We start from the raw sequence: 12,553 nt of genomic DNA on the forward strand, positions 1-12,553 counted from the left end.
TAACGCTGGATAAATCAGAAGATTTTGCGCGTGTGAAAGAACGCATACGTAACCATGGATTCCAATGGAGCTGCAGTATCTCTTGAGATAATTGCATTGTCCCCTTAGCTGCTAGAAGCTGCAGCAAACCATAGGTCAGAAGGATGGATCTCCGATGCACTGACCTTGCCCCCTTGCAGACACTGACCAGAACACCCTCCTACTGTAAGTTCTCCCTTACCACTTAGATTGCAAGCTCTTCAGGGCAGGGACTCCTTATCTTACTTAATGTTACTTCTATGTGTGAAGCGCATCTTCCTGTTGTGTGATTTTATTATGTCACGTGTGGACAGCTGTGACACGCTATGTACGTGGATGGCACTCTATAAATAAAGATATACATAAATATTGCGGTAGCGTTAATGCATTGTGGTATTGGGTGCAATAACTTCTGCTGTGTGTGTGTGTATACGTACACGCGCACACACATGTATTACTTTTCAAGCCATACTGTGATCCAGGGGTTATTGCAGAGCTCCAAGATCCCGGAATCTTCTATCTCCCGGACAGGTGTACGTTACAGGCCCTGCTGGCAGCTTAAAGTTAACAATGTGCCTTTCATTTTCCTTTTGACCTATGCTTTGCCGCTGCTTCTTGCAGACAAGGGGTTAATTCGAAGTGCCCATTGCTGCCACTTTAAATCCCCTGTAAGCCCTGTGGCTTCCAAGTTGAGCATCATCAGTGGTTTATCATAGCAACCACACACACAGCCGGCAAGTTTGGGCTTGTCTATGCAATGCGTCCTCTGGCCCCCGGACCAGGACATGCAGTGACTTCCCCTACGTGGCCAGGCAGCCTGAGGGTCGCACTCTCTCTCGCAGAGATCACTGCCTCCGTCCCACAGGGAGTGTTCACAAGCCAGAGTCGGGCTCTTTCCACAAGCGGTGTGTATCTTCTGTTTATTCTCTTCTCTTGCAGGGCAGCGTTTCAGAACCAGGGTGCCGTGTCACCCAGGAGTGCTTCAGATTATCCTACAGGGGATGCTGAGGGGAAATGAGTGAATGTTATTTTAGTGTGTGACTCCGAATTCTGCGAGGTTTTGCAAGAGAATGTAGTGCTGATAAATTAGTACTTCAGTATTATGTGGTACCTTTAATACTGAAATACTCATTTCCTCTGCACTATCGCAACTGCACTAACACGGCTATTTCTACTTAACTCACAATGCCGTTTACAAGCAGTAATTATGATGCCAATTGTTTTTGGTGTCGAATTATAATTGTAATGAAATACTTTTCAGTTTTCACCTAATTTAAATGTGACAATTGATAAAATAATGGTGTACCCCGAATATTGGAACATCTCAGGGGGAAAAAAGGTTGAGAAACCCTGTTAAAGGGGAAAGGCGCTGAGCGGCTGAATCAGGGGGGTGATGGGAACAGTATAATTGTACATGGTTTATAAGACCTCATCTAGGGGCTGTAACTTGTATATTCACAAAGACAGACGAAGCGATGGATCAAGTGAAAGGTGCATGGTCTGTGTTAGAAACCTTATCAGGACTCAAAGAACTCTACATGGTCAGCCTGTTGGGCAGAGGGGATATAGAAGATTTAAGGCAGGGGTATTGGCTGAAGGAGTGTCTCAGTGAGTAAAAACACTGACTCTGGCACAGTGTCGGCTCCTTGTGACCTTGGGCAAGTCACTTTGTCTCCCTATGCCTCAGGCACCAAAAACATAGATTGTGAGCTCCACGGGGCAGGGACTGTGTCTGCAAAATGTCTCTGTAAAGCGCTGTGTAAAACTAGCAGCGCTATACAAGAACATGTTGTTATTATTATTATTATTATTATTATTATAGGGGTGGCCAACTCCAGTACTTAAGGACCACCAACAGGTCAGGTATTAGGGATATCCCTGCTTCAGCAGATCCACTGATTGAGCCACCTGTGCTGAAGCAGGGATATCCCTAATATCTGACCTGTTGATGGCCCTTGAGGACTGGAGTTGGCCATCCGTGATTGAAGGTATATTGACTATTATTAACTCATTGAGACACTATGTCACGGGGTCTAGCACTCCGGGGGGTCCCATGATGTCATCCTTTTCTTTCTGTTTAGATTTCGTTCTGCGTTCCCATGGTGCGCAAGATGCGTTCCGCCCAGTAGGAAAACTGAGGATTCCTCCTCTTCCGTTTCCTGTGAAATGGTCGCCGCGGTCACGTGACCATAAAGAAGGGTCGTGACACTCAGTACTGCCATCCCCTACGGCACTCAAAGCGTTAAAGCAGCAGTCCCATCTTGCTTCCTTTTTTATATAGGTGGGAAGCAGGGGGTCTCTTCAGCTGAGCCGCGTTTCTTTCAGCTGCGGGACCCCCTGGTTTGGAGATACTGACTCAGGAAGGTGCTGGCGGTTACAGCCTGGTTATTTAAAGTCACGCAAGCTAATAGAAAGCATTGCAGCTTCCTATTGGTCCGTGTAACGCCGAAGATTTGAACTCCATTTTGTTTCCCTGGGAGAGTATGCTACGGCCGGCACCTTCTCCAGTGAGTGTCTCGGGAACCAAGAGAGCCCCGGAGCTGATTGTAACACTGTTTAGCTCCGGAGACCCCCTGCTTACTATACATGTAAGAAGAATATTAGAGGTCCTGCTCTGAAGCTGGAGAGTGGAAGGCTCGGGATATGTGAGGAGTAGTGAGTACAGGCAGTCCTCGTTTTACAACGCTTCGCTTTACAACGAATGGCTTATCCAACGCTGTGCAATGCATACCTATGTTCATTTTCACAACGCCAAAATGGCTTATCCAACGCTCTTACGACGCTTTGCAATGTTGTGCATGTGTGTATATATATACACATTCACATAAACAACGTTGCAAAGCGTCGTAAGAGCGTATATATAATATTATATAATATTATATTATACTATATAATATATTATTTATTGTGTTATATTATATATTTAATACAGTATATACACTATATAATTTATGTGTGTGCTGCATATCTTATTGCCTGCATAAAATATTTGGTGTATTTTAGTGTTAAAAATGCCTTCAGGAACGGAACCTTTCATTTAAACAGTGTTCCTATGGGAAAATGTGTTTCGCTTTACAACGTTTCGCTCTACAACGCCATTTTGAGTAACGCATTGTGTCGGATAACTGAGGACTGCCTGTACATGGAGAACCTCCCTGCAGAGTTGGTGCAATTAGAAACAGGCCACGAAAAGACACAAGGGTATCCTAAATATGGCCACTATTTGCTACCAGTTTCTTTTTTTAACCCCTTCTCTGCTAGCGCAAAGCATCGAGAGGTTGAGTTGCAATCAACATATTCTATTGCAGAGATGGCCAACTCCAATCCTCAAGGGCACCAACAGGTCAGGTTTTAAGGCTATCCATGGTTCAGCACAGGTGGCTCAATCCGTCCCAGCTTCAGCACAGGTGGCTCACTGAGCCACTTGTGCTGAAGCAGGGATATCCCAAATCCCTGGCCTGTTGGTGGCCCTTGAGGACTTGGGTTGGCCACCTCTGGTCTATTGTAATCTTTTCAGTGGCAGAGTAGGCTGTTAAATGTCGCGTGTCCCTGGCATTCTCTCTTCAGTACTGAAGAGAGATTGCCATAGGAGATCTGTGACGGCCAGCGCGCACTTACCTTTCCACTTCTGTTTCCCTGGCATTGAAGAGGTTAAGTGTAGGTCCCCTGACATCAGAAGGGGTTACTTTAATATATATATATATATATTCAGTGTTCGACAAACCTATACATTTGCTCGCCCCGGGCGAGTGGATTTAACCCCCGGGCGAGTAAATATTGGCCCAAGCAGCACACGTTTGGTACTAGGTGGCGAGTAGATTTTTTTGTGTGGCGAGTAGATTTTTTGGTGATTTGTCAACCACTTTATATATTGATAAATATATTCTCAAACCTCTGTACTTTCTCAAGCATTTTATTTTGCTTTGCAGAAATACTCTATCTCCTTCTAGTTCTCGGCCAGTTAAAACAGGCTGCTACCCATTTGTACTCAACTGTATGTGATTTGATAAAAATTTTAAACAAATCGGACAAGCAAAAGTATTCTTAAATCATTTTTAAACATTTTAATGTCTCTCAATGTGAGCAAATGTTTTAGAGTGTTCTATACAATGTTCACCTAATCTCTCTTCTGATAAGACCTGTTTGTAATATTTTGTATGTGCAGGGAGATTGGTCACCCCGAGTCTTAATCTTGTGTTTGGCTAATGCCGGCGGCGTAATTGGTCAAGATCAGCAGACACACATCACACACACACACACACATGTTCAGGGCACTCAATAGGGGAAAGTATAAGGAAAGCAACTTATCTGGTCAGTTGTGGTGCAAGCAGTGCAACCAGGATCACCATCCAGGAGCAAAAATAGACAAAATCCTGATGTACAAAATCCGCAGCACTCACCAATTCAAATGCAAAAACAATTTAATGTAGATCCTCAAGCATCGGGGGTAACAGCAGGGAAAAAGAGGCGACGTTTCGGACCTCCCGTTCCTTTCTCAAGCTCCCTCACTCCACAAGTAATATACTACTAATACATATAGTAATGTCAATTAACAAATTTGGTGCCAAACCCTTACTACTACTCCTATGGTGGCTCATCAGGAACAAAAAATGTGTATCCCTTTAAGTGAAAAAAACACAGTTCCCTTAATAAACACCCTTGTAAGCAAGTCTTATACACATATGGTACATACACATACTCCCCTCAGTTCATGCACATATAGTAGGGGAAGAACTGCTCATTGCATGATCAGCAATACAAAGATGTATCCCAAGATCAGACTCATAGTACACTGTTGCATTGTTGTTGTTTACATCCTTGTGCTCACGTGCGCACTCACGAGTCTTCCAGTGATGATTGCCCAGTGTACTGTGTCTAGTGTGCGATGTACACCCGTGCCGCTTAATTTCTAAGGGGATTTACCTACTCTATGCCTTAACCGGCAATGCTTAAGTCCAGCGGTGTCCAGGTTCAAACTTCGTGCGAGTGCGCATCAGTATCTATCAGTCAACCGGCAATAGGATCAGGTGTATGAAATCCATGCATGTAAAAGCTGGGGATGCCCATGCGCTATGCCATTAACAAATGAAGCAATGGAGACATATAAAGCTATTTGGCAATATTGCTGTCCCAACCCACTGCGCACACCCAGGAAATAACAATCCCATCCTTACTTTGTAATGCTGAAGATATAATGTTGCACATACAGCTGCGGCCGCCTTTACCCTAGTGCGGCCGTAGCGGCGCAACTCTGATAACCGCGGGCAGATGCAGTATGTTTTTTTTGTCTGGAGTATATTGCGGTATTTTAGCGCTCGTAATATTAGCATTTTATTAGCACTGTCTGCAATACTGCAATACCATCTAAAAACTCAGGTGTGCGTTCGCGAGCTGTTGTCTTCAAAGTCTAATACTTTAGCAGTTCAACCTACGTCAGTACACAATCTGCGTGTGTGCGCGCAGTAATTGTAAATTTGCATATTTATACATGCATGTGCAGTGCTGTATGTCTCATTTGAAAATTGTTGAAACGCATAGGCGTGTACTGTAACAGTATCACATTTCGGCATATACAGCGCTCGCCCTCGCACACATACAGGATAATTTACTGCACTGCAGTATTTCAACTTCTTATCTTATCTACAGTACAGTGCACCTCTCCCATACCATTCCTTTGAATCTGTGTCTTTCTGGTTTCAATCACATTCCTGCTTGATAGCTGATGATTACTGTGCATGTGTCTGTAAGTTCACCACTGCTTGCTTGCGAAGTTCAAGAGTGAGTGACCAAAAAAAAAAATATATATCATTTTTTTCTCCTCCATTTTTTATTTTTATTTTCTCCACAAGCCTGCCTAAACCATCTTGATATTACGATTTTCAATGTGTGCTGTAGCTTTTGACTGCGACACTGTGCGTTTGACTGCACATGGTTGATTTGTGTGTAGGGATCAAATTATTATGATGACCTGCCTTTTGAAAATATGTCATTTCTTTGAACTGCAGTACAGCAAATCCTTCATGCAGCTGTACCCTGTACCCCCCACCTCCACGCACACACACAAGGCTCGCTCAAGGATTTGTACCTCTTATCGACAGACACCTCTCCAGAACCATTCCGTTTCTAAAGCTTGCCATTGTGTTTTTAATCGTCCGTCCCTAGCCGAGTATCACCTCTCTGCGCCTGTGTGTAATCCTCTTTGGGATGGGAGCTACAGTACATAGCTGATGATTACTGCACATGTATCTGTAAGTTCACCACTGCTTGCTTGCGAAGTTCAAGTGAGTGACCAAAAAAAAAAAATTATTTTTTATTTTCCCCACAAGCCTGCCTAAACCATCTTGATATTACGATATTCAATCTGTAGATTAAAACTGTAGACTCCGGTACATGTTTTTTTTAAATCAGATTTAGCAATGTGCAGGCATTGTAACACAAAGCGATATTATCCATTGAAATCCCTCCATTTGCCGTTTTCCGCATGAGATGACAAAGTTTTCTTTTCTGAGGAACAAAAAAAAAGTAAAAATGTTTTACTGTAATGGTCAGTCAGTCCCTTAAAGAATATGGACTCTTTGAAAAAGTCCATAGCCTGGACGAAACATGTTAGAGTGGTTGCCTGATGTTTGCTGCTAGCGATCAATAAAGTTTTTTTAGACATCCATGCGTTGGCTGCTGAAGTTGCTGTGAACCACGGACCATCCTACCCCCTAGTCCCTTAAAGAAGTTCCCACAGTCAGTCCCACCAATAATTTTCTCGGGGGCATCTCCTGTTCACATGTGCATGCGCCTACCGTCGATGTGATGACACGCATATGCGTTTCAAGAAGGTTCCAATGCACATGCGCCTAGCTTTCCACCAATTGTGCAGTATCTACTGTAGAAGCTGCTCAGCCAATGATATTGTTTACAGGAGAATCGCTTGACTTTTGAATCGCATTGATATTTCAAAAACAGAATAAAATACGGCAACATTACTCACCATAGACTTTGCCAATCAGCTGGCGCTGAGCCATTGCCAGTCCCGTATTCTTGATCATACACGTTGTTGACAGGTGACAGCGGGACTACTATACCTGTAGTCAGCTGATGAGGCTGGAAATCGCTTAGGTACATGCAAGCTTGCTCGAGTCTGTACGCAAAATCCGGCTCAGGCTACAGGTATCCGGGCGGGGACAGACAGCAAGGGTTGCCGGTCACCAGGTTTTCACTGACGTTTCTTAGTTGGTTTTAACATGACCTTTCGCCTTTTGCAGTCTCCATGATCATAGATACGGGTAAAATCCGGTGATACACACCAATACCCTCCAATAACATCGGGATCAATACGAAAAAAACATGGATCGCTACATAACTTTTTCCTTATTGCACGCTTCCACATATGAGCATCTGACGAAAATTTGTAAAAGTCATATTTTTCGATAAAATACTGATAAATTTGAACAACTGTTGCCATCTTATCATCTGTTGCATTAATCGCGGCCCATATTAAATAAGCGTGCGTTCTGTTGGGTTTATGGAACACGGACTGCAGTTGTGCACTCATGGCGGGACTCTCAGGACAATAACACCAGACCAGAAACTGTGCTTTTCTTTTTTTAATATGAAAAGCCTACTGTAAATTGATACATTATTGTAACTTCTTCAGTCCCAAGGCCAATTTACAATGGACCACTGTGGTATTCTTTTAAACACCTGCAAGTCGACACATTACTGAAGCGCATGCACATTACAATTCATGAATATCTGCCATCTGGCGGATACACGAAGAAATGCAACCAATTAAATCCGAACCATTATCAATAAACGCATCAACCGCGGGTGTGAATGCGGTCAGAATGCGGCATGAACATGGTGAAGTGCGTGGCATTCGGAAAAAAAATCCCCCAAAAATTTGGAGATGTTGGAGAATAAAAGGGGCCGCGGCTGTAGTATAAGAGCTTTCTAACATAGCTAACATCAAGTATCCCTAAGTCAACAGCCGTCGTCATGATAATGTATATACAGTGGCGGCCGCCTTTAATCTCCTGCGGCCATTTCCCTGTGATTTTCGAAATCGCGGGCAGATGCGGCATGTTTTCAGCCGTTTTCGGCGCCGCGGACGCTTTCAATGTTAAGCGCCATTAGCGCTGAGCGGGAAATGCGGCTGACGCGCGGCCAAGTCCGTTAGAAACGGAAAACATCCCCAAATTTTTTCAGGGATGTAGGAGGTTTAAAGGGGCCGTGACAATATATACTTAACAGTGCTCCACCTGCTAGAAAATATTTGTCCCCCGAAGCCCTAGTGAATAAATCTTATTGTCGACTCCTCAGACTATCGCTAAGGCCGCACTTATAGTGCCGGCTACGCAACGTCTCTCGAAAACAAATACATTGCCGCCGCGTGCGCTTATAATGTGTGCGACGTCGCCGGAGCGTCGTCGCGGAAACTGGAAGCCGGCAAAATTTGATTTTTCAAGGGCTGTCGCGTCATGTGACGGCCCTTGAACAAATCAAATTGCGAGAATCCCACGACCCCGCCGCCCGGCGAAACATAACTTTCGCCGGTGGCAAAGGGTGACGTCACCCGCCGTGTCGCCATTGCCATCGACGGCACTATAGGCACCGCCTTACACTGTGTGAACGATCCCAGGCAGTATAGTGTCCTGTGCTTGTGGGGGGAACACATGCTTAACCCCCCAAACTGCCCCTCAGTGTGTGCAGGCAGCATGGGGGGTTATAGCAGTCACTCACTGCAGGAGCTTCCAAGTCACGTCCCGCAATACCTTGCTGCTGTGGGTGCAAAGCATTGTGGGGAGCGACTTAGGAAGCTCTTATTGTAAGTGACAGCGATACACCCCACACTAAGGTGCCGTTTGGGGTCTTACTAAGTGCGCAGTCCCCACATGGGCTCAGGACCCCTCTATACTGCCTGGGAGCCGCCAGCACTGGTTTATTTTGTCGAACCCCTGTTGGGAATCACTGATCTAAAGAAACAGGAAAGAACAGGAATGACCAGATCATGTGAGCGATCAGCCCTTTCTCCCTAGAAACCGTGCATAGTGTCATCATGTATTGGTATGCAATATGGGCCACTGGCGTGCCTGCCCTTATGATGTAGACCAGGGGTGCGCAAACTGGGGGTTGCGCCCCGAGACTTTGGGGGGGGGGGGGAGGGCGGCTCACTACCCGGCTTCAGTCCACGCGCCTCCATGGCAACACGGCGTCATTTGTCGCTGCATTAGGGGTAAGGGGGGCGCGACACGGGGAAAGCAGGAAGGGGGCGCAGCGCAGGAAGTTTGCGCACCCCTGATGTAGACAGTACGTCAAAAGGGGGCTATAAAGGGTTAAACCGAGCCATGATAGAAGCAGAGTTCTGCACAAGAAACAAATTAAAAAATCCCCCTTGTGAGCACATTCCCACGTCTGACAGGTCTGCAACTCTGCCCTTGCACATTATCTCTTAGCATACAGTGCTTCAGCAAGGGATTCTGGTGATGACATGCAAATTAGCCCTGTATAATTATAGAATTATAAGGAATGTAACAAAAATTGCAAAAGGGCAATTAAATTAGCAAAAATGGATAATGCAAAAAGGATTGCAATAGAAAGTAAGGTCAACCCAAAAAAGTTATTTAAGTACCTTAATAACAAAAAAATGAGAAAAGAAAATATAGGACCCTTTCAGTGTGAGATGGGTAGGCAGATTATTGGAGATAAGGAAAAAGCTGAGGTATTAAACAAATTCTTTGCCTCTGTGTTTACCAGGGAAGAATCAAGTTCAATAGTCGTGCCGCAGGAGGAAGCCACAACCTCCATATTAATGAACAATTGGTTAACTGAGGAAGAAGTTCATAAGCGACTTGAAAAAATTAAAGTAAATAAGGCATCTGGCCCCGATGGCATACATCCAAGAGTTCTCAAGGAGTTAAACTCAGTAATAGCAAAACCATTATATTTAATATTCAAGGACTCCATTTCCACAGGCTCAGTATCACAAGATTGGCGTAAAGCAGATGTGGTGCCTATATTTAAAAAGGGAGCTAGATCACAACCGGGAAATTACAGACCTGTAAGCCTGACTTCAATAGTAGGGAAACTACTTGAAGGTTTAATACGGGATAATATTCAGGAATACCTAATGGAAAACAAAATTATTAGTTATAGTCAGCATGGATTTATGAAGGATAGATCTTGCCAAACTAACCTTATTTGTTTCTTTGAGGAGGTAAGTAGGAATTTAGACCAGGATAATGCAGTTGATGTGGTCTACTTAGATTTTGCAAAGGCTTTTGATACGGTTTCACACAAGAGGTTGGTGTACAAAATAAAGAAAATTGGACTCAGTAATAATATATGCACCTGGATTGAAAACTGGTTAAAGGACAGACAACAGATGGTTGTCATAAATGGAACTTTTTCAGGTTGGGCTAAAGTCGTGAGTGGAGTACCTCAGGGATCGGTACTGGGACCCCTGCTTTTTAACTTGTTTATTAATGACATTGAGGTTGGGATCGAGAGCAAAGTCTCCATCTTTGCTGATGATACTAAATTGTGTAAGGTAATAGAATCAGAGCAGGATGTAATTTCTCTTCAGAAATGAAGGAGGAAAAAACGAAGCACTGTATCCAGCTAAACATGCAGCAATAAAACCAACAGGAGTACGTTCCCAAAATGAAAAGCTATTTTAATGGATCAGAACAAGATAACAAAACACACCTACGTGTTTCGGACCTCTACAGTCCTTTATCAAGGTGAATACAACAATAAACTGCCAAGTGCAATTTATACTTACTACTAGAATGCATGGACCAGTTGCAGGAACTTCCGGGAATGTCACATGGTGCGGGTACACGACCCATGACCCATGACGCACACCCGTCCGTTCACGTAGCCACGCCGTATAGTCAGTAATCCGGGAGCAGCGTCATGCGCACTGGAGCAGGGGAGACACTGTTCGTGTGTATATCAGACACACCCCCAATCAGTGCTTCTTACTCCGTGATGTAAAAACGCATGACGTCACTCCGTTGTCAGACACGTGACCAACCAGGTAAAACCGCATGGTGTAACTAAGCAACATGACCATATGTGTCCCGTGGTGCACATGTATCAAAACAAAAAAAACTTTATTGAAGACAAATGGTAAAAAGCACTCTCAATGAGGGAATGCATAAACATTTTAAAAACAAAATAGAAGATGGATTAAAAACAATTAATGATAACCTATGATATCAGATTACTAAGATCCTCATTGCTAGTTGTACAGTATTGTAAGGGTTTTACTGGAGCAAACATATATAATAAGGTGAGATATAGTTACACATAGTATAATATAACATACTGTAGTTTAGCTCCGCTTACCCAGAGAGAATAGTGAAGAGAGACCGTATATTTATGTAATATAAATTGTTAATATATCTCTCAAAGACATATATCATATAAATCTGCCTATTCCTAACAATATAACTAAATATATCTCTCTGCATCTTTTGTCATACGTAAAGAAAACTTATATAGTTAATATTGCATAGATTCAAGTATCCAACAGAAGAGACCCAATGTCCCAATCTGAGTTTAAACCATATGGGATGCGTGTTTGTAGGGTAAATATCAAATAAAGTTCTCTTCTGTTAAGAATACTTAATCTATTGCCACCTCGGATGGGACTAGGTACATGTTCAATACCCTGAACGGACATATTTTTTGAATCTCCCATGCTGCAATGACTAAAGTGTTGGGATACAGGATGACTTAAATCTTTTTTTATAATCAATCTTAAGTGTTCGAGTATACGAACTTTTAGATTTCTGATGGTCCTCCCTATGTATTGTTTTCCGCAACCGCAGCTTAACAAGTAGACCACATAAGTGGTGTCACAATTAATAAATTAATTCATGTAATATTTTTTACCTGTTTTAAAGGAAAATAATTAATTTCTCTTCAGAAGTACTTGGAGAGACTGGAAACATGGGCAAGTAAATGGCAGATGAGGTTTAATACAGATAAATGTAAGGTTATGCATTTGGGATGCAAGAATAAAAAGGCAACTTACAAATTAAATGGAGATATATTGGGGGAATCCTTGATGGAGAAGGATTTAGGAGTGCTGGTAGACAGCAGGCTTAGCAATAGTGCCCAAAGTCATGCAGTAGCTGCAAAGGCAAACAAGATCTTATCTTGCATCAAATGGGCAATGGATGGAAGGGAAGTAAACATAATTATGCCCCTTTACAAAGCATTAGTAAGACCACACCTTGAATATGGAGTACAATTTTGGGCACCAATCCTAAGAAAATACATTATGGAACTGGAGAGAGTGCAGAGAAGAGCCACCAAATTAATAAAGGGGATGGACATTCTAACTTATGAGGAGAGGTTAGCTAAATTAGATTTATTTACATTAGAAAAGAGGCGTCTAAGAGGGGATATGATAACTATATACAAATATATTCAGGGACAATACAAGGAGCTTTCAAAAGTACTATTCAGCCCACGGGCAGTACAAAGGACTCGGGCCATCCCTTAAGGTTGGAGGAAAGGAAATTTCACCAGC

General features: G+C 43.2%; 1 protein-coding gene across 7 annotated transcripts in view; it reads left to right on the forward strand.

The window, feature by feature from the left end:
- The window catches only part of RBL2 (RB transcriptional corepressor like 2), a 162,006-nt gene that overhangs the window by 36,993 nt on the left and 112,460 nt on the right, over positions 1-12,553 (forward strand). The window contains exon 1 of one of the 7 annotated variants that reach the window (XM_075577158.1): positions 761-923. The exons of the other annotated variants lie outside the window; for them this stretch is intronic. Within the exon in view, the coding sequence (XP_075433273.1) occupies positions 776-923 (148 nt within the window). The 5' untranslated portion in view covers positions 761-775. Of the gene's footprint in view, positions 1-760; positions 924-12,553 lie in introns of those variants that run through there. 7 annotated transcript variants of the gene reach the window in all.

Source organism: Ascaphus truei, chromosome 19 (genome assembly GCF_040206685.1).
Source record: "Ascaphus truei isolate aAscTru1 chromosome 19, aAscTru1.hap1, whole genome shotgun sequence".
Taxonomy (NCBI): Eukaryota; Metazoa; Chordata; class Amphibia; order Anura; family Ascaphidae; genus Ascaphus; species Ascaphus truei.